This window comes from Xyrauchen texanus, chromosome 48 (assembly GCF_025860055.1).
Source record: "Xyrauchen texanus isolate HMW12.3.18 chromosome 48, RBS_HiC_50CHRs, whole genome shotgun sequence".
NCBI lineage: Eukaryota > Metazoa > Chordata > Actinopteri > Cypriniformes > Catostomidae > Xyrauchen > Xyrauchen texanus.
Window position 1 is genome coordinate 7,153,017 of NC_068323.1, and position 22,933 is coordinate 7,175,949.

General features: G+C 35.7%; 1 protein-coding gene across 1 annotated transcript; it reads right to left on the reverse strand.

Moving 5' to 3' along the window:
* Positions 1–22,345, reverse strand: LOC127639478 (PDZ domain-containing protein GIPC3-like). The gene is made up of 7 exons (XM_052121528.1): positions 22,025–22,345; positions 18,089–18,274; positions 14,636–14,816; positions 11,075–11,184; positions 10,861–10,942; positions 9,915–10,068; positions 1–5,348 (listed from the first exon to the last, which is right to left on the reverse strand). The coding sequence occupies exons 1-6, from the start codon at positions 22,343–22,345 to the stop codon at positions 9,917–9,919; spliced, it is 1,032 nt and encodes a 343-aa protein (XP_051977488.1). The 3' UTR covers positions 1–5,348; positions 9,915–9,916.
* Between the last annotated feature and the right edge of the window lie 588 nt (positions 22,346–22,933).

Below are 22,933 nucleotides of genomic sequence, written 5' to 3' on the forward strand. Positions count from 1 at the left end.
CCAACAACTTTTGGGTCAACCCCTAACTTTTGTGAATAAGGCATGTTATATAGCAACTCTAAATTACATTGAAAGGAGGCGTGTTTGTGCTGAAAAGCATTCCAATGGGCCATGTCCGTAAAAAACAAGAGCAGAGCAAATTTCAGTGAAAATCGTTAAAAAAATCAATTCGTTCTAGGGCTGCTGATTTAACGTGTTAATTTTGCATTCAAAAAAACTCAGTGAAATGAATAATCCTTTCTGACCCTTACAGTACAGTAGATTCCTTAATAAAAGTGCAACCAATTCAAGCTTGTACTACATCTAATCTGTTTTGACGAGCCACGTCAGCAGGGGGCAGTCCGCGCGTCAACAAACCACACAAGCATCACAAGAGCCTGCTTTGACAGCTGCATGGAGCAGGGCCGGGATTCACTCAAAACATGGTTTTTTGAAGTTTCAACCTATTTTTATATTGCCGCTGTGAAACTCTCCATCGGACGCATATGTAGACCAGCAATTTAAAATGGCCAGACGGACTGCAAGAGCAAGACAGACTGACGAACTCAGTTTCCAAAGGGATTGCTGTCAATATTTTGACTTCTAAAGCCACTTTTTGTATCGTCTAATCGAAGCATTACTCGTCTGCCACAAATATACAAAGTTGTTCAAAATAATTATAACCCAATGGCTTATATTACCCTAATTTATATGTAAAATTGAGTTCAATGGGACAGTTTATGTACTGAAATTCGTTCTACTCATGTTTCAAGAAGGCCCAACGACTTATTTAAATATGTGTGGTGAGTTATTCCAGCACAGATAAACTGGTTAAACTGGATTGCGATGGATAGTGAATAAGAAACAAGTGTTTGCGCTGAAATACCGTGCACAAAAGTGGTGCACCTCTAAATTCGCTCCCAAGTATATGAAGAATTGTTGGTTTCCACTGGCTTAATGCCTGAGTAAACACATCCTGGTGTAAAGGAAAGATATCAGATGTTGATGTTGACATCTGCTGTGGATCACACTCACTCTCCACACGCTCCTCTGAGTAATGAGCTCGGCTTCTGGTGGACTTGGATCGAGATGCATCGTTTTTGGAAAGGCGCTGATGGTCGGTCTGTCCTAAAGACTTTTGAAAGGGAAATTTTCAAGAAGGCCATGTTGGAGCTGTCTTAACATGGCTACCTACCGGAATTCTTGGAGTGACTTAATGCTTTGTGGAAGCTCACAAACTGGGCTTGTTTCAGAAATACTGCCCAGTACTGGCTTGCTTCCCAGACATTTGCTTGTCGTTAAAACAATGAGACCTTTTTCAAAATCGTCTGATTTAGAATGCAACTGTAAAGTCAAGTCTGGTTTATTTCTAGTCTAAATGTTAACAAAAGCTCACTTTTGTCATGGAAGGGTCTTGACTTTTAGTAGAATAATACTCCTCTGTGAAAAAACAAGGTCTCTTAAGAAAAATCGACATTTAGCATTATCATTGAACTTTAGCTCTGTTCCAAAACCTATAAGCTTGCTCTCTACTGCCTCTAACTGCTGAGACACAACAACAACAACAACAACTTAAACCAGCCAAAGGTGGTTTACTGGTTTAAGCGAGTCTCTAAAACAAGTTTCGGTAGGGTCAAAGGCATCTGACTTCTAATCTAGTCTTTTCATCAGGTCTGCTTACTAACATGTTTTAGAATGTTATTTAAAAAATGGCTGTTTATTTTCTGTCTGTGATGTCATATTTATGTTGATTGGCTATTATTTATTATGTGTCAACCCATGTGTTGCATCACAATGGGCATGAACTCATGATTCAGCCCAGTTTTTATGAATTGCATTGGTCTGAAAAGCATGTTGTTGTGACATATTTTTGGGTAATAATGTTGCTAGCAGGGTAGGAACCAGAAAAACAAACAGACAGGGAAATGTCTAGATTTATATCTGCACCATCATCATCCTGACCAATTATTGGCCCCAGAGGGCCCCCGTTTCACAGCCACTTAAGGGGCGTTCACACAGCTAGAGATTTGCAGCACAAAAGTGACCGGAAAGTCATGAATTTTCAATGATGATTTGAGGCGACATGAGCAACTGTTAGCACTGTAATGCGGACATGTTCAGCAACACAACTAAGGCAACATCAGTTACTATTTGTAACCATTGTAATCACAAAAACAACCTACAGTCATTGTTACTAAAATATTGAAACCATGGTTAATTTTTGTAAGGATTAAACAAATTGGGTGACAACATTAAATTGAACATACATCTACACTTAATATGCACTTATAAAACTCCAAAACAACCTATTTTATATAACTGAATCAAACTGTAGTGATTCAGCAAATAACTAAATATTTCGCTTTAAAAAAAAGAAGAGAACGTCACTTTAATGCTACATGGGATCAAGTGAATCAATTAATCATTTATGTGAACTAGTTCATTTACAGGAACCGTCCAAAATAACTGACTGACCAAAATTAATCGAATCTCCCGACGCTATTAAAATGGGAATCGTTTATTTTAACCGGTTTATTTACATGAACTGTCCGAAAGAACAGTTTCACTTTAATTATTTTGATTTCCCAGCACCTCACAAGAGAGAGCGGACGGTTCAGGTGAGCGCGATTGATTGTTCACTCGAATCTGTTGCTGAGTTTGCAATTTATGGTGCATTCAAGTCATCTTGGGAAGTAAATTGGTTTTAGTAAGAACTGGCCCGTTTTGCAATTTCATATTTATTTCTCTCTTTTTCACTTACAAAGCAAGGCAAAGCATCAGGCATTAAGTGTGTAATGAATGCTTCATAGATCAATTAAATCAATCTAGTGCAGCCAAATGTAATGATGGGAAATGTAATTTTGTTGTAAACGCTTGTCACTGCATAAAACAGCTATATGGGTCTTATTTTCAGCATTATTTTCAAGTTTTATAGTTAGTCTTCATTAACAGTACAAATAAATGCATATAAACTAAACTACACACTCAAAATACTAAAATAATACTAAATTATTACCGATAACAACTTCACGCCCCCAACTCGAAAAGTCAGGGTTTAAAGAAAATCCCTTTTCCCACTCGTATGACTTGAATGCACTATTACTATGAATACTGTAACGTTTTGAGACGCAGCAGCGCTACTCGTTGAAAATAGCTCATCACTGGAAAAGCTTCTCTATTGTGAAAATAGCTTAGCTGGTGCCACACAAACACACTCTCAAGGCGAAATCGTCAGGATTTGTTGGACCTTTCTAAATTTGGCTAATTTGTAGGATATCGTCAGATTTCATCCGTCTTTCTAAATTTGTCTAATTCGTAGGATATCATCAGAATTCGTACGACTTCCTAAATTTGGCTAATTCGTATGATATCGTCAGAATTCATCCGTCTTTCTAAATTTGTCTAATTCGTAGGATATCGTCAGATTTCATCCGACTTTCTAAATTTGTCTAATTCGTAGGATATCGTCAGAATTCATACGACTTCCTAAATTTGGCTAATTCGTATGATATCGTCAGAATTCGTACGACTTCCTAAATTTGGCTAATTCGTATAATATCGTCAGAATTCGTATGACTTCCTAAATTTGGCTAATTCGTATGATATCGTCAGAATTCATCCGTCTTTCTAAATGTATCTAATTCGTAGGATATCGTCAGAATTCGTAAGACTTTCTAAATTTGTCTAATTCGTAGGATATCGTCAGAATTGGTAAGACTTCCTAAATTTGTCGAATTCGTAGGATATCGTCAGAATTGGTAAGACTTCCTAAATTTGTCGAATTCGTAGGATATCGTCAGAATTCGTACAACTTCCTAAATTTGTCTAATTCGTAGGATATCGTCAGAATTTGTACAACTTCCTAAATTTGTCTAATTCGTAGGATATCGTCAGAATTCGTACAACTTCCTAAATTTGTCTAATTCGTAGGATATCGTCGGAATTCGTAAGACTTTCTAAATTTGTCTAATTCGTAGGATATCGTCAGAATTCGTACAAATTTCTACATTTGTCTAATTCGTTTGATATCATGTGACTGCACTCTTTTGAATTCCTACAACTTTCACAACAGCCAGTGACGTCGCTGGACATCGTTTCCATTTAATAAGTGACAATTACTTGCTTCTGTCACACACAACAGCTTCCGATCATGTCTCTACTGATCGGTTTTAGATAAGGGTATGGGTAAGGGCATAATATTAATAAGCATGTCTTTAACGCTGGTGTGAAATACGGGCATACTTCCACATTAGACATCCGGGAATTTGCACGCGATGAAGTTGTAAGAGTTTATGTGAACAACATCGTGCGAGACAGCCAACTCGTAAATTCTGTACAAATTTTCATGAGATCGGGTTGGTCACGCTACTAAAAATGTAGTTAAGTAGTAGCGTCACTACTTTTTAACTACTCACTAACAATAATTATTTTTAATTTTCAATCAGATTTTCTATGGAAGGTGTTCTCCAGAAATAAAATTGTTGTCAGTGTGCACAGCCAATTATCCTTAGCATTAGCATAACCGCTAACATACCCCCAGCTTTAAATAAAGTTGCCTGGTGAAATAAGCACATTGTGTAGTTTTAGAAAGACATAACTGTTGAAAAAGACCCAGCCTAAGATGCTGGTCTTGGCTGGTCTCCAGTGTGATGAATTTAAAGTAGCTTTGTTTTATTAGATTTGGAGATATACAAATTTCATTGTAAACAATAGATCATTTTTATATAACAGATTTTATACATTGAAATATGTCACAGCAGATCATGCAAAAGGAGTCGTACATTGTAAAACATGAAACATAATACACAAACGCTAATGTTCCCATATTATAAGTACATTTGTGAGTTAAATACAACACCCATGGTTATTACATTCAACGTATAAAATTGATTTACTGTTTCATAGGATTGACTTATTTACACAATCCACTTATGTCACAAGAACTATCATTAATCTTAAAAGATCATTCATTTCCCTTGTAACATGGTGTATTTATACACAACTTTAAAACTAGTTTATAAATGCAAGACTTATCAAAGAATTTCAGCACTGTTATATACTTCCAAATATGATATCTCTATTTGTGTTCCACAAGAAAGTAAGTCATATAGAATACCATGAGAGGGAATCAATTATGATGAATTGTAATTTTTGGGTGAACTATCCCTGTAATGTTTATATCATTAGTTAGCCATATATATTGTTGGGAAATGAGGTTCATCGTTGAGGTTCATCGACGTAAACACTGGAATGTTTAAGTCCGCTGTTTCATCAGTAACACCTTGACATTCTCCTCTCCTCTGGATCAACGCAAGAATCGGGAGGCTTGTATATAAAATCGCATGGCAGACGTCACAAATCAACCACAACTGAAAAACAGACAAGAAAAGCATGTGCTTTAGTGAGATAATGTTCGCTCGTAAACTACAGACTGAATGCAGAACTTGACGCTGAGAATCAAATAATGTGTGTCCAATGTCAAGTAAAACAAACCGCTTATTGCTTCATGCAAGTGTTTGTGTCTGTTTCTGCATGAACTGTTGTGGAGGAGGAATTTGAGTTGAGAACTACCTATAAATAAAGGCCTCCTGAGATGAGCTGGTTATTATCTGTGTACTTTTCTCTACTAAGTTCACAAGTATTATAACCTGCCTCAGCTACTTTGAACAAAAGAGATGAGGGGGGACTCATTAGTGCTTTATCCAAAGGATATGTCGTGTATGACAGTAAAATAAAACATAGAAAACTAAATATGAACATAAACAACATGAGATTGGCAGATGAATGAACAATGATGAAAGGGATTCAGATCTGACATATTCCTATTTGATAAGATGAACAAAGATGGTCTAGATGACTAGTTAGTTGTAGTAACTCCTGAACAGTCTAGTAGCAGTTGCAAAGATGCACAGAGGATCACAGTGTTGAGTAACAATCAAGGATTTAGCTGTGGTACCATTATACACCATGAGGAATACAAACTGATCTGACTCTCCTCTTGTACTTCCCCTATATATACAAAACTCACCCAGGGTAGTAACAGTGACCTCTGGTGGCAGGGATGAATACAACACCAAGAGAAACATATGAACATACCCTGTGACAGGCATATATATGAATGTTACAATATCATTATCTTTATTAATGCCTCTCATGAAACTAGGAATTAAATATATATATATATATATATATATATTGACATTTTTCAGCCTTTTTTGCATTATGCAATATATATCTCAATATTTACAGTTGAAGTTAGAAGTTTACATACACTTCGGTTGAAGTCATTAAAAAAAAAATTTTAACCACTCCACAAATTTCATATTAGCAAACTATAGTTTTAGCAAGTCGTTTAGGACAATTGTTTACAGACCGATTGTTTCACTTTTAATTGACTATAATCGCAATTCCAGTGGGGCAGAAGTTTACATACACAAGTTTACTGTCCCTTTAAGCAGCTTGGAAAACTCCAGAAAATTATTTGTCAAACCTTTAGACAATTAGCTTCTGATAGGAGGTGCACTGAATTGTACCTGTGGATGTATTTTAAGGGCTTCCTTTAAACTCAGTGCCTGTTTGCTTGACATAATGGAAAATCTAAAGAAATCAAGACCTCAGAAAAACAATTGTGGACCTCCACAAGTCTGGTTCATCCTTGGGAGCAATTTCCAGTTACCACGTTCCTCTGTACAAACAATAGTATGCAAGTATAAACACCATGGGACCCACAGCCATCATACCACTCAGGAAGGAGATGCACTCTGTCTCCTAGAGATGAACGTAGTTTGGTGCTAAAAGTGCAAATGAATCCCAAAACAACAGCAAAGGACCTTGTGAAGATGCTGGAGGAAACAGGTAGACAAGTATCTATATCCACAGTGAAACGAGTCCTATATGGACATAACCTGGAAGGCTGCTCAGCAAGGAAGAAGCCGCTGCTCCAAAACCGCCATTAAAATGTCAGACTACAGTTTGTTGATACAAACTGAACTGAACTGATTCATTGATACGAACTGAAACTGAACTGATTCATTGATATGAACTGTAACTGAACTGATTAATTGTTTCAAACTGAACTGAACTGGTTCATTGATATGAACTGTAACTGAACTGGTTCATTGATATGAACTGTAACTGAACTGATTCATTGATATGAACTGTAACTGAACTGATTCATTGATACAAACTGAACTGAACTGGTTCATTGATACGAACTGTAACTGAACTGATTCATTGATATGAACTGTAACTGAACTGATTAATTGATACAAACTGAACTGGTTCATTGATACGAACTGAACTGATTAATTGATACAAACTGAACTGAACTGGTTCATTGATACGAACTGTAACTGAACTGATTCATTGATACGAACTGTAACTGAACTGATTCATTGATATGAACTGTAACTGAACTGATTCATTGATATGAATTGTAACTGAACTGATTCATTGATACAAACTGTAACTGAACTGATTCATTGATATGAACTGTAACTGAACTGATTCATTGATACAAACTGTAACTGAACTGATTCATTGATATGAACTGAACTGATTCATTGTTTCGAACTGTAACTGAACTGATTCATTGATACAAACTGTAACTGAACTGATTCATTGATATGAACTGTAACTGAACTGATTCATTTATATGAACTGTAACTGAACTGATTCATTGATATGAACTGAACTGATTCATCGTTTCGAACTGTAACTGAACTGATTCAATGATACAAACTGTAACTGAACTGATTCATTGATATGAACTGTAACTGAACTGATTCATTGATATGAACTGTAACTGAACTGATTCATTGATACGAACTGTAACTGAACTGATTCATTGATATGAACTGTAACTGAACTGATTCATTGATATGAACTGAAACTGAACTGATTCATTGATATGAACACATTTTTGAGTGAACTGAACTGATTCATTGATACAGAACTGAAACTGAACTGATTCATTGATATGAACTGTAACTGAACTTATTCATTGATACAAACTGTAACTGAACTGATTCATTGATATGAACTGTAACTGAACTGATTCATTGATATGAACTGAAACTGAACTGATTCATTAATACAAACTGTAACTGAACTGATTCATTGACATGAACTGTAACTGAACTGGTTCATTGATACGAACTGTAACTGAACTGATTCATTGATATGAACTGTAACTGAACTGATTCATTGATACGAACTGTAACTGAACTGATTAACTGATACAAACTGAACTGATTCATTGATACGAACTGTAACTGAACTGATTAATTGATACGAACTGTAACTGAACTGATTCATTGATACAAACTGAACTGAACTGATTTATTGATACAAACTGTAACTGAACTGATTCATTGATACGAACTGTAACTGAACTGATTCATTGATACAAACTGTAACTGAACTGATTCATTGATACGAACTGAAACTGAACTGATTCATTGATACAAACTGTAAGTGAACTGATTCATTGATACGAACTGTAACTGAACTGATTTATTGATACAAACTGTAACTGAACTGATTCATTGATACGAACTGTAACTGAACTGATTCATTGATACAAACTGTAACTGAACTGATTCATTGATACGAACTGAAACTGAACTGATTCATTGATACGAACTGTAACTGAACTGATTCATTGATACGAACTGTAACTGAACTGATTCATTGATATGAACTGTAATTGAACTGATTCATTTATACGAACTGTAACTGAACTGATTCATTGATATGAACTGTAACTGAACTGATTCATTGATACGAACTGTAACTGAACTAATTAACTGATACGAACTGAACTGATTCATTGATACGAACTGTAACTGAACTGATTCATTGATATGAACTGTAACTGAACTGATTAATTGATACAAACTGTAACTGAACTGATTCACTGATATGAACTGTAACTGAACTGATTAATTGATACAAACTGAACTGAACTGATTCATTGATACGAACTGTAACTGAACTGATTCATTGATACAAACTGAACTGAACTGATTCATTGATACGAACTGTAACTGAACTGGTTCATTGATATGAACTGTAACTGAACTGATTAATTGATACAAACTGAACTGAACTGGTTCATTGATACAAACTGAACTGAACTGGTTCATTGATACGAACTGTAACTGAATTGGTTCATTGATACGAACTGTAACTGAACTGATTCATTGATACAAACTGAACTGAACTGGTTCATTGATACAAACTGAACTGAACTGGTTCATTGATACGAACTGTAACTGAATTGGTTCATTGATACAAACTGTAACTGAACTGATTCATTGATACGAACTGTAACTGAACTGATTCATTGATACGAACTGTAACTGAACTGATTCATTGATACAAACTGTAACTGAACTGATTCATTGATACAAACTGTAACTGAACTGATTCATTGATACGAACTGTAACTGAACTGGTTCATTGATACGAACTGAAACTGAACTGATTCATTGATACGAACTGTAACTGAACTGGTTCATTGATACAAACTGTAACTGAACTGATTCACAGAAATTAACCATTGTGCTGAATTTTAAATCAAAGACACAACTAAAACATCTCGGCCTTTACACTCTCATACTTTTGAGTCAAATAAAAAAAACAAAAAACAAAATACTAATAATAATTTTCTTTAAATAATTGCAAGATTCACAGTTTTGTTTCGTAATTGTATATTTGAAATTTGTACTGTAAAATCATCGCAAATATAGTCCTACATGAAACTGCTCATACACATTGTAGTAACAAGACCAGCTAAAAAAAACTGTTAAAACTACAAAACTTATGCTGGTTAAAGCTGGGGTGTTGCTTTAAACATTAGGGAGAGTAACTAATGTTACCAGCGAGACCAATTAAAACATTTAAGCAAATATGACAAACTTTGTCAACCTTACCTCTAAATTCTGCCATTCTTGACATCTCCAAGAGCGCCCCAAACTTCAAACAGAAAGACATCAGGAAAGCCGAAGTCTCCCAGTACGGAGTCAAGCGCTTCTGCAAAATCACCCGGGTTCTTCTTGTCCTTCCCAGCTTCAGCTATAGTGGTCGCTGTAGAGCACAGTTGAGATACGGCAATGCACTTCTAAACATTTTCCTCCAAACACAAACAGGTAGAAATCTTTGACAAATCTTTAAGCAGCTTTTGATAACAGTTCATGGTGTCCACAGCTGTCAAACCCAAAAGCACCAAAAATGGTACATAGAACTCGTACACTATATTGTACGCCATTGTTTTTTTGCTGTATTGTATTAATGTTTCGTATAGCTCCCGGTGGATTAGAATATAGCGTGTGAGACACATTGGTTATATTTTTTACATTTTTTGGTTGATTGGTTGAGCTTGACAGATATAGTCACTTATAAATGTCATTGTATGGAAAAGAGTTGCATAAAGTACTTTTATGTCACAAATAAAATAACAGCATAATGGTTTTGAAGAAAATAATGACAAATTTTTCCTTTTTGGGTGAACTGATATTTTAAGTGCATTAAGTAAACAAGTGGAACCAAATATGGTAACACTGTAAACGACTTCAGTGATATCATAGATTAACAGACAGAGATGGATTAATATACAATCACCAAAAATGCTAATCTGGTCGTTTACTTGGGAATATTGAATTATTTAGACTTTTTTTATTTTAGACAATTCTTTCAAGGTCAATTCCTGGAGCCAAGAAATACTTTCCCAAAAACTCATCAGGCAATGAATGCATGGGAATTGTGGAGACATTATCCTTGAGTTCCTCCGCTTTCACACAGGCCTTTTACGGTGAAGGTTCAACACACTCTGACACCAACTGTCATTGGGAAGTTATGCACTCTACAGACATATCTCACCAAGTTCTTGGTCCCTGATCCCCATGTAGCTCTCTAAAAGGTCGTCAACCTTCCTTATAGTCTTGTCTTCAAACTCACTGGGCTGGTGGAAGAGCGTTTGCAGGCAACATTGTAAATAAAAGCATAGTTTATCCAAAAATGAAAAGTCTATCATTGATTATTTTAACAGCATTGAGGTTGGGTTCCAACTCCACATTTCGTCCCTTGAACTCACCATTTCCTGGACTGTCGCTGCTCCTTTGGAGCGCAGACGAAGAGTCTCTTTCCCGCTGACCATTTTGCCCTCGCTGGACTTGGGTGCTCGCGTTCTCTGGCCAATCATGTCTAATAGTCACAGAATTACATGGAAAAACAAACCACTTAACATTACAATTTAATCAGATCAGTCCTCTACTGATTGTCCTCATTTTAATTGGTAACATCAACATACAAGAAAAAGCCGTTGATATTTCAACGACTTAAAGTGCGCTTAATCGCCTGTTTATGGCTAGAACAGTTGTGAGAGAACCATGTACTCTTGTTCAGGTCAGATTCCATTAGAGATCCTAATGGTAAATGGTAGAGCAAATTAAAACATTATTCCTTACTTAAAACTTAAAACTTAAAAATCGAGATGATAGTGCCTTCGCTACCGCTGGTCCGAAACTTTGGAATAGCCTTCCTCTTTCTATCAGCCATGCTCCATCCACCTCTGCATTTGAATCTTCTCTTAAGGCTTATTTATTTTCCCTGGCTTTTAACATTCCCTAGTTATTTATTTTAAAAAATTTTTGTCTTTGTCTTAATTTATTCCTTTTATTCACTGTACAACACTTTGGTCAACCATTGAATGATTGATTGATTGATTGATTTTAAAAATGATTTTCTAATTTCATTTGGACTTATCAGAGCTATCATGTCATATACAGTCCAGATATCATGTTAAACTTCATGTAAGTTATTATGGTCCAAGAATCAGTCAGTAAGAACCTTTATATCTGCAACAGTGTTCTAGTAACTAACTTTATTATATGGTGCTCTGGAATACTCGATTCTGATTGGTCAATGGCGCCATCTAGTGGTCTGAGATTTCTGAGTGACAACCGCACATTGGGGGATTGACTGAGACGTATGAGGCCGCTTATCTTTCCTGCTTCTCGGATCACTGTGTGATCTCTACAAGTAAGCTGATAAAATCATTTAAACTCAAATCAGTGTTTCATGCCCATTTATTTGGCAAGTCGTCTTGTAATAAGATGGATAATGAGGAGTCAGACGGTCATTTTCACAAAATAAACATTTTCTTAGTTGCCATGTAATAAGTGCTCCGCATAATTCATTTTAAATAATAACCAGTTGACTGTACACTATCCCTAATATAACAAGTAGCAATGCGACTATATAGGGTAAAAATATCCGTTTGGCTTTATTGAGGTCACCCTAATTTGGATTGTTAATTCTTTCATTCAAAACCCCTCCAAAATACAGCTCAAGTTAAATTAATGGCATAGAATAATCAGAAAGTTATATTTAAAAATCTACTTTGATTTGAACTCATAATTAAAATAGTTAAACTAAAGTCAAACTACTCTTTGGAAAAAGTAGTTAGCTACACTACATGCTAGCTAGTTACAAACAAAAAGGGGCTAAAAACACTAAAGCTAAAATGGAAAAATCTTTTAAATTACTAACTTGTTAGAAAAAGTAGCTTGTAAACACATACATTAAAGTAGTCAAACTACAGTCAAGCTACTCTTTAGAAACAGTGGTAAGCTAAACAATAAGATAGCTAGCTTCTAACAAAAACAAAATGGCTAACCAAATGTAAGATATTTAAGGGCTCAATATGTTTTTTAATATATATAATGCTACGTCGCTACGTGTTGGAAAAAATAGCTTGTAAACACAATTTAAAGTAGTAAAATTACACTCAAGCTACTCTTTGGAAAAAGTAGTTAGCTAGACTACAAGCTACCTAGCTAGCTACTTACCACACTACTTTAGCAGATAATATATTTAAATATATAACGCTATGTCGCTACTTGTTAGAAATAATAGCTTGTTAACTCAATACTCAACTAACTTTATTTGAACAAGTAGTTAGCATCACTTCAAAGTCACTAAACTCACTGAAGGTCATCATAAGGGGAAGTATCTTTTCAAAAATAATTTGCTACTAAACTGAATGCTAAATTGCTACTTGTTTGGAAAAAGTAGCATGTTACTGCGCTAGACTTTTGAAGAGTTTTGAGAACTACTGACAAACTTAAAATCGCATTGAGTTGTGTCGCTACTTTTGGCTAGCTTCTCCTCAATTACACCTTCAAGGGAAGCCGTTTTCCCTATACTGATCTGCAATTTAGCCAGCAGACACATGATCTAATTGTCATTCTCCATCAGCCATTTTCCTCCATATGGCTTTAATCTTCTACACATCATCCACCTCATACACAGACACAGTGGGTAAATTCTGAGTGCATTCGGGAGTGTAATTACCCCAATTCTCTCACAAATGCTAATCCATCATTCTGAAAGGTCCAATTAGCTAATGCTATAATGATAATCAAAGGCCTTTCAATTATTAACAGTAGTAATGGGCTGTCACAGAAAGGAGAGGTTGGTATGCTCATTTCGGCTTGTGCATATTAAGGCTAATTCTGAATTTGCTTAGGCTATCAAGCATGTCGGGGTGATCACACAATAGAACGAGAGAGTGAACATGTAGACTAGAATAGAATGTGTTTGTTTTTCAACTGCAGGGACCTGTGGGAGCAAAACAGACTTCTAATTATTAGCATTTACCACTTAGTGCTGTAATTATGGCAAAAGAAATTAGACCTGTCTGTGGAGCAATTACAAGCTAATTTAAGAAGCAGTAGCGCATGTAGTGTTTTAAAAGGCATACAGATCAGACTCCAACTGCAGGAGACTCGTTTGCATACATTCAAATATGACAAAACAAGTTGCGCCAGGTCTCACATCATCAAACATCGTTGGTTTTTATGCCTCATCATATTTTTGAGCAAAGTGGAATTTAAAGGGATAGTTCACCCAAAAATGAAAATTCTCTCATCAATTCTTGTGTATGATTTTATTTCACTGAACTCAAATGAACATTTTTAGGAAAAATATCTCAGCTCGGTAGGTCCATACAATGCAAGTGAATGGTGACTAGAACTTTGAAGCTCCAAAAGCACATAAAGGCAGCATAAAAGTAATCCGTAAGACTCCAGTGGTTTAATCCATGTCTTCAGAAGAGATAAGATAGGTGTGGGTGAGAAACAGATCAATACTCAAGTCCTTTTTTACTATTAAAGTGTGTGTTTTGGCAAGACACATTCTTCATGCATATTGCCACCTACTTCAGGAAAATGTACTTATGTCTTTAAGAGTTAACTGTGTTCTGCCAAAAGTCAATGTAATGTTAGATATCATTCTACTTGTTCTTATTAACATGAAGTGTAGCTAATTGTAGCAGTTTAATTACTTTTTATGTAGTTTTATCTACTATTTTCATCTCCAATTGGCAATGATACCTAGAGTTTCCACTGTGTGCTGTAATATCGAGGCATGTTATTCCACTGTTTGACAGCACAATGGCACTCTACCTCTGCAATACATGGCTTCTAACCCAAGCAACAATATAAAATGTGCCAAAAAAGCAGCAAGACATTGGTAATCATGTGTAATAAATATGAACATTCAAATGAAGTATAAATACTCTCTTTAAAAGTCATTCTTTATGCTGAGACTCAACGTGTAGATTAATGTATTGAATCTCTGATTTCTGACTCACCAAATGCTTTCTTGGGTTCCACCAGGCGCAGGGTGAAGGGTGTTCCCCTCAGCTGCTCTTTCAGCATTTTAGCAACTTCATAATGTCGACATCCCACAATGCTCTGGTCATTAATGGCCTCGATATGATCTCCAACACACACTGTTTTTATTCGGTCAATGGTGCTGTCTTCCTTTATCCTCTGAAAGAAAGAAATATATACATCATCTTACCTGATGACCAACCTATTCACCTCCATTCAGAAGCAAAATGTAAGACAATAGAACAGAGCAAATGGCTATTATTGAATTTTTTTTTCATTGTATGATTGTTGATTTGTTTTATGGGGCTCAAACTCTAAAAGATTCTTAGAATCTAAGACTCTAAAGGGGGTCGCACACCGAACGCGCAGCGCAGCGCCATGTCTTTAAAATTCTAACACATTATTCTCTATGAGTGTACACACACCGGCGGCGCCATTCGGCGTCTGTCCGCGGCGCCCAGCTACGGCTCAGGACCTTGTTCAAAACCCTGCCACGCCACAGAGCGCCATTTACATAGTTGTATATTAAATGTACATTTATTTGTCTCAAATCGTCGTTAATATACATACTGACTTCACCCTGTGCTGCAATATACATTTAGTTTAACATTCCTAATTTAACAGCTTGAATAAAGTCATATTGGAAAAAATATATAACAAACATAGCCCTTTTAAATCTTTCATTTTCCCTGTTGTGCCATTTTTCAATACTCTACCATACTAACCATACACTCTTACATAACATATCGTCAGTTACGTATATAATAAAAAAGAATATATCAAATAACTTGTTTGGTTAACGTTGTCACTCGGGTTAGCTAAACGCTAGCTAAATAAATACTATTGTATGTAACATAGTTGCCAAGACAACGGATAACGTTACAACAAAATAACAGACTTAACAACGTGATAGACACTTTTACTCGATTAACGATCAAACATCAGCTATTAAATTAACATAAAAAATAAATAATACATCAAGTTCAAACTCACCCATCGTGCAGCTCTTCTAGACTTCTACCAGGAGTTGATTCAAAATTGAGCTCGCGCGAATAGAATGTGCGCGTCCGGTGTGCGATACCTGTGAGTTGTTCTAGACGTGGCGCGGCGCGGCGCTGCGCTGCGCCTCTCGTTCGGTGTGCGACCCCCTTAAGAGTCGAGGATTCTAAAGATTCAAAGAGTCTACAGTTCTAAGATTCTAAAGATGATATTATTCTTAAGATTCTAAGAGTCTGTGATTCTAAAGATTCAAAGAGTCTACAGTTCTAAGATTCTAAAGATGATATTATTCTTAAGATTCTAAGAGTCTGTGATTCTAAAGATTCAAAGAGTCTACAGTTCTAAGATTCTAAAGATGATATTATTCTTAAGATTCTAAGAGTCTGTGATTCTAAAGATTCAAAGAGTCTACAGTTCTAAGATTCTAAAGATGATATTATTCTTAAGATTCTAAGAGTCTGTGATTCTAAAGATTCAAAGAGTCTACAGTTCTAAGATTCTAAAGATGATATTATTCTTAAGATTCTAAGAGTCTGTGATTCTAAAGATTCAAAGAGTCTACAGTTCTAAGATTCTAAAGATGATATTATTCTAAAGATTCAAAGAGTCTACAGTTCTAAGATTCTAAAGATGATATTATTCTTAAGATTCTAAGAGTCTGTGATTCTAAAGATTCAAAGAGTCTACAGTTCTAAGATTCTAAAGATGATATTATTCTTAAGATTCTAAGAGTCTGTGATTCTAAAGATTCAAAGAGTCTACAGTTCTAAGATTCTAAAGATGATATTATTCTTAAGATTCTAAGAGTCTGTGATTCTAAAGATTCAAAGAGTCTACAGTTCTAAGATTCTAAAGATGATATTATTCTTAAGATTCTAAGAGTCTGTGATTCTAAAGATTCAAAGAGTCTACAGTTCTAAGATTCTAAAGATGATATTATTCTTAAGATTCTAAGAGTCTGTGATTCTAAAGATTCAAAGAGTCTACAGTTCTAAGATTCTAAAGATGATATTATTCTTAAGATTCTAAGAGTCTGTGATTCTAAAGATTCAAAGAGTCTACAGTTCTAAGATTCTAAAGATGATATTATTCTTAAGATTCTAAGAGTCTGTGATTCTAAAGATTCAAAGAGTCTACAGATTCTAAGATTCTAAAGATTCTATGATTCTTAAGATTCTATGATTCTAAAGATTCAAAGAGTCTACAGATTCTAAGATTCTAAAGATTATATGATTCTTAAGATTCTATGATTCTAAAGATTCAAAGAGTCTGCAGTTTCTAAGATTCTATGATTCTAAAGATTCAAAGAGTCTGCAGTTTCTAAGATTCTAAAGATTCTATGATTCTAAAGATTCAAAGAGTCTGCAGTTTCTAAGATTCTAAAGATTCTATGATTCTTAAGATTATAAGACTCTATGATTCTAAAGATTCAAAGAGTCTGCAGTTTCTAAGATTCTAAAGATTATATGATTCTTAAGATTCTAAGACTCTATGATTCTAAAGATTCAAAGAGTCTGCAGTTTCTAAGATTCTAAAGATTCTATGATTCTTAAGATTATAAGAGTCTATTATTCTAAAGATTCAAAGAGTCTGCAGTTTCTAAGATTCTAAAGATTCTATGATTCTTAAGATTATAAGAGTCTATTATTCTAAAGATTCAAAGAGTCTACAGTTCTAAGATTCTAAAGATTGTATGATTCTTAAGATTCTATGATTCTAAAGATTCAAAGAGTCTGCAGGTCTAAGATTCCAAAGATTATATGATTCTTAAGATTCTATGATTCTAAAGATTCAAAGAGTTTTCAGTCTATAAGATTCCAAAGATTCTATTAATCGAAGATTCTGATGATTCTAAGAGTCTATGTTTCTAAAGAATCTATGATTATAAGAGTCTAAGATTCTAAAGATGATAAGATTTGAATGTTTATAAGATTCTAAAGATTCTAAGAGTCTATGATTCTAAAGATTCAAAGAGTCTATGATTCTAAAGATTCTAAGAGTCTATGATTCTAAAGAGTCTACAGTTTCTAAGATTCTAAAGGACTTTGCACAACAAGTGAGAATTTTTGGTAGCAACTACTCAGTATGATTAACATTTTGAATTGAAACAATGGATTCCTATGAAGCCATTCACACCTAGAGCGAACATTCATGCGGATAAAGCAAGTGAGTGCGTCAAAAAAAAATTCCCCGCTGCCCGATGAAATACCCTGACCAATACAATAAAATATGATTTTTTTAAAAAATGTACACTGTTTTTTTTTTTTCGAATCATCACTCCAGTAGTTTACGTAGTCTAGGGCATATGCAAAGGATTTTGCATATGCCCACCTAAAATAGATTCGATTCTAAGATGTTAAAGTCTCCAAACTTGTTTCAGCAAATATTGCAGCTTTTTAATCAGTTATCATTAACTTTTGACTGACACCTACTTTAATGAAGGCAAATCCGGCTCCATTATCTGTGATGGTCAGACCAAGGGCATCTTCTGTTTTAATGACTTCCACCTCTTTGGTCTCTCCCCTCACATGGGCGAAGATAAAGTCCTCCAGTCCAATCTGACCTCCTAGAAGTTTCTGCATGTCCACTTTGTGGGAATTCAGCGTGCAGAAAAGGATCTGGGGAGGTAGTCACGTACATGTGTCAGACTATGGGAAAAATAGACACCAAAACTTGTTTCCAGTCTTTTCCCACAATATTCTTGAGCCCCATGACGCTTAACTTCCTGTTAAGTGTAAACAATCGTTATGTTATGTACTAATGCAGCATTCAAAATAACAGAAACTTGAACAACAGATCACAGAATTATGGTGAGGTGATATTGTTCTTCCTCACCTATCTGTTAATGATTATGGGTTTGAGGATGATGGACAAATATTGCAAATACAATCATTTTGAGTTATTTTGAGGAATCTTTATCCATCGATGGAAGAACCAGAGCAGACTAACCTGAAAATCTATGGAGCCTATTAGCGCCTTCACAGCTGTAAAGTTGGACATGTTTTGAGAACTGTAGATCATTATGTTAATTTCTAAGCATATATTGAGTCTAGCTGGAACCTGAAGAGTTTGTTGTACCGAGATTATGTACTTACTGCAGATACGGGGGAGGTCAAGACAGCAGGATGCGCATGTTTTACAGGACTCAGGCGATGAGACTGTCATGCTGCTGTTTTTCTGATAAAATACAATTATTTTGTGGGATATGAATGTGTAGCAAGCTCACTCTAGTTTTATAACTGTCAATTTACATACTTTTAAAAACATCTTACAACATTTAAAAAGCAAGAATATGAGGTCTGGGTATCTCAGTGAGTATTGACGATGACTACCACACCTGGGGTCCCCAGTTTGAATCCAGGGTGTGCTGAGTGACTCCAGCCAGGTCTCCCAAGCAACCAAATTGGCCGGTTGCTAGGGAGGGTAGAGTCACATGGGGTAACCTCCTCGTGGTCACTATAATGTGGTTCTCGCTCTCGGTGGGGCGTGTGGTGAGTTGTGCTTGGATGCCACGGAGAATAGCGTGAAGCCTCCATGCACGCTATGTCTCCACGGTAACCCACCCAACGAGCCACGTGATAAGATGCGCGGACTGACGGTCTCAGACGCGGAGGCAAATGAGATTCGTCCTCCACCACCCGGATTGAGGCGAGTCACTACGCCACCATGAGGACTTGGAGCGCATTGGGAATTGCAAAACACACTTCCGCAAGCCAACGGGAAATTTCGCCCACCTTGCGAAATACACCGGACTCGCTGAGAGTATTGTGGACACAGTGGAAGGCGCTGTTGAGTCTTAAACGGTACATATAAATTAGAGGGCGCTGTCTGAGGTGTTCGTTAGTATTTCATTGTAAAAATGAAGAATCTTACTTTAGTTATTTGTTATTGTTATCCAGCGTGTTTGCTCACATTTAGGGAGTCAGCACTTATATGCAGAAATAAAAAGGAAGATTCACTCATGAATCTTATATATTCACATATATTACACCTATGCTAACAATAGCATTTGCTAACGCTCTAGTTTCCTAAAATTGTCATGATTATTGGCATTACAATTCATTATTATTCATTATTATTGATCTGCAGCAAATCTATACTAAGTCTGAACAGAAATATGATCAACTTCACAAATGAAAGTGAGTAAAGCGTTCATATGAGTGCCACTGTTATATGAGCGCATAGATTCTTACATAATCCAAACTCTAACATATCCACTCAAGTTTGTCCCAAACTGAAGCACCCAATGAGATAAACACTTTGTTTTCCAGTGTTCAACCACTCTTTCAGTTTTGTCTTATATGGAAGTGGCCAGTTAGTGAACATTTCATTGCATTAAAAAATATATATATTTTCTTTTTTTCCGAAGAGATATTCTACGATATTATATTATATTTAATGTAGTTTCTTTTATTAAAAATGAGTGTCATTATTTCTTTTTTTGGTTTACGTTTTCTTTTTATTCTATTTAATCCTTTAAATGCTGTTGTGTGTATTTTTTATGGAGATTATATATATATATATATATATATATATATATATATTATTAGCAAAATATTATATACAACAATTTATTTTAAATGTATTCATTTATATTATATTAATAATTTACTGTATTTTGTTAAAAGGCTACAGGTCATTTCTTGTGTGTTTTTTTTTTAATTATTTTATTGAATTTATTTCTTTAAGTGCTCTAATTTGCCCTCAACTTATGGTTTCTCATGATGGGTGAACTTTATAAATAATTCCAGCAAATATAGGCCATGTTAACTAGAAGTACCCCTGATCGGCCAGACGTCTACTTGATGTGTGTGTTTACATCTGCAAGATGTTTTTTTAAGGTTGTTTGCTCATCTGCAATATGTCTATAAGACGTTTCCTCTCAGATGTCAGTAAAACATTCAGCAGATGTCTTTGAGACGTTTATGATTTAGAATGTTTGTAAATCTGATCTTTGTAAGATGTTCAGCAGATGTCTTTGAGATGTTTATGATTAAGAATGTTTGTAAATCTGATCTTTGTAAGATGTTCAGCAGATGTCTTTGAGATGTTTATGATTAAGAATGTTTGTAAATCTGATCTTTGTAAGATGTTCAGCAGATGTCTTTGAGACGTTTATGATTAAGAATGTTTGTAAATCTGATCTTTGTAAGATGTTCAGCAGATGTCTTTGAGACGTTTATGATTTTGAATGTTTGTAAATCTGATCATATTAAGATGTTCAGCAGATGTCTTTGAGACGTTTATGATTTTGAATGTTTGTAAATCTGATCTTTGTAAGATGTTCAGCAGATGTCTTTGAGACGTTTATGATTAAGAATGTTTGTAAATCTGATCTTTGTAAGATGTTCAGCAGATGTCTTTGAGACGTTTATGATTTTGAATGTTTGTAAATCTGATCATATTAAGATATTCAGCAGATGTCTTTGAGACGTTTATGATTTAGAATGTTTGTGAATCTGATCTTTGTAAGATGTTCAGCAGATGTCTTTGAGACGTTTATGATTAAGAATGTTTGTAAATCTGATCTTTGTAAGATGTTCGGCGGATGTCTTTGAGACGTTTATGATTTAGAATGTTTGTAAATCTGATCTTTGTAAGATGTTCAGCAGATGTCTTTGAGACGTTTATGATTTAGAATGTTTGTAAATCTGATCTTTGTAAGATGTTCAGCAGATGTCTTTGAGATGTTTATGATTTAGAATGTTTGTAAATCTGATCTTTGTAAGATGTTCAGCAGATGTCTTTGAGACGTTTATGATTAAGAATGTTTGTAAATCTGATCTTTGTAAGATGTTCAGCAGATGTCTTTGAGATGTTTATGATTAAGAATGTTTGTAAATCTGATCTTTGTAAGATGTTCAGCAGATGTCTTTGAGATGTTTATGATTTAGAATGTTTGTAAATCTGATCTTTGTAAGATGTTCAGCAGATGTCTTTGAGATATTTATGATTAAGAATGTTTGTAAATCTGATCTTTGTAAGATGTTCAGCAGATGTCTTTGAGACGTTTATGATTTATAATGTTTGTAAATCTGATCTTTGTAAGATGTTCAGCAGATGTCTTTGAGATATTTATGATTTAGAATGTTTGTAAATCTGATCTTTTTAAGACGTTCAGCAGATGTTAATTAGATGTTGATGCCTTCCAGATGAGAAGATGTAAAACAGACATCTCTGAGATGTACGTGTGCTATCTGGGATATGATCTCAAGAGCAACCTGCCACTTACATACAGCACATCCCAAGAGAGTTTCTTTAAATCAACCAACCATGCATAACTTTTCAGATAAGTAACATGTCTCCTTTGAGACACCGCAGGTCCCAAAAAGACAATTAGATGAGACCGGCCCAACCACTCACTGTACCTCAGAAGCTGAGATGTTGAAGACCTCTGCGATCTTGCCGTAGAGTTCCCTCACGTTGGTGAACCCATGAATGCGGCCCGTCGGACTTCCGTGAGCCAGTTGGGAGTGGAACACTAACCTCGGACTGAGACATGGAGGACTCCCGGATGGTGGTGCTTCTTGGGGCAGTGGTGGTGCTGATGGAACCTCTCCCTGGTTCTCCTCGTCTTCCAATGAACCTTTGGAGTCCTGTACATCTGGGCTCATAACTTCTCTGCTGGGAATCAGCTCCTGGCCGCACGTTGTCTTATCAGAGTTCTGCTGCATGTTGGACTGCGGCATATGCAACCGCCGGGTGTTGGGGCTGGCATGATAAATTAATGATGAGGGTTGCTAGGTAACACTTAACAGGTGAGCGATTTTGGACCCTGCTTCGTGGAAACCCAAAACCACCTGAGCTAGAGATCTTATGGGTGACATTGGAGACCTGTACTGAGTTCTTCAAAGAACAGACATATCATACCAGCCAGGCAGCTGAAGTGAAGCGGAGGCCATCTGGCCGAGCTGGCAATGGGCCAGATCTTCACGCTAAATACTTAAGACATGAAACTTGTGTAAACTGTGTTTGTGAATTTGGTTGGGGGTTGTGAGCATAAATGTGGGTAGAATTACTCCAATTTGGATTTGCCTAATGGAAATGTTCACCCAAAAAAATGACAAATCTGTCATTTTGTACTCATTCTCTTGTCATTTCAAACCAGGGCTGGTACTAGTGATCTTTGGGGGTGGCATTTTGGACTTTAGGGTGGGCAATAGGTTTTCTATTCGTCTGACCGGGGGTTGGGGGTGGGGGGGGGGGTCCCCTTGGTCGGTCGTTTTGGCATCCTTAGACACCGCTATGTTTCAAACCTGTATGCTGTTGATTTTCTT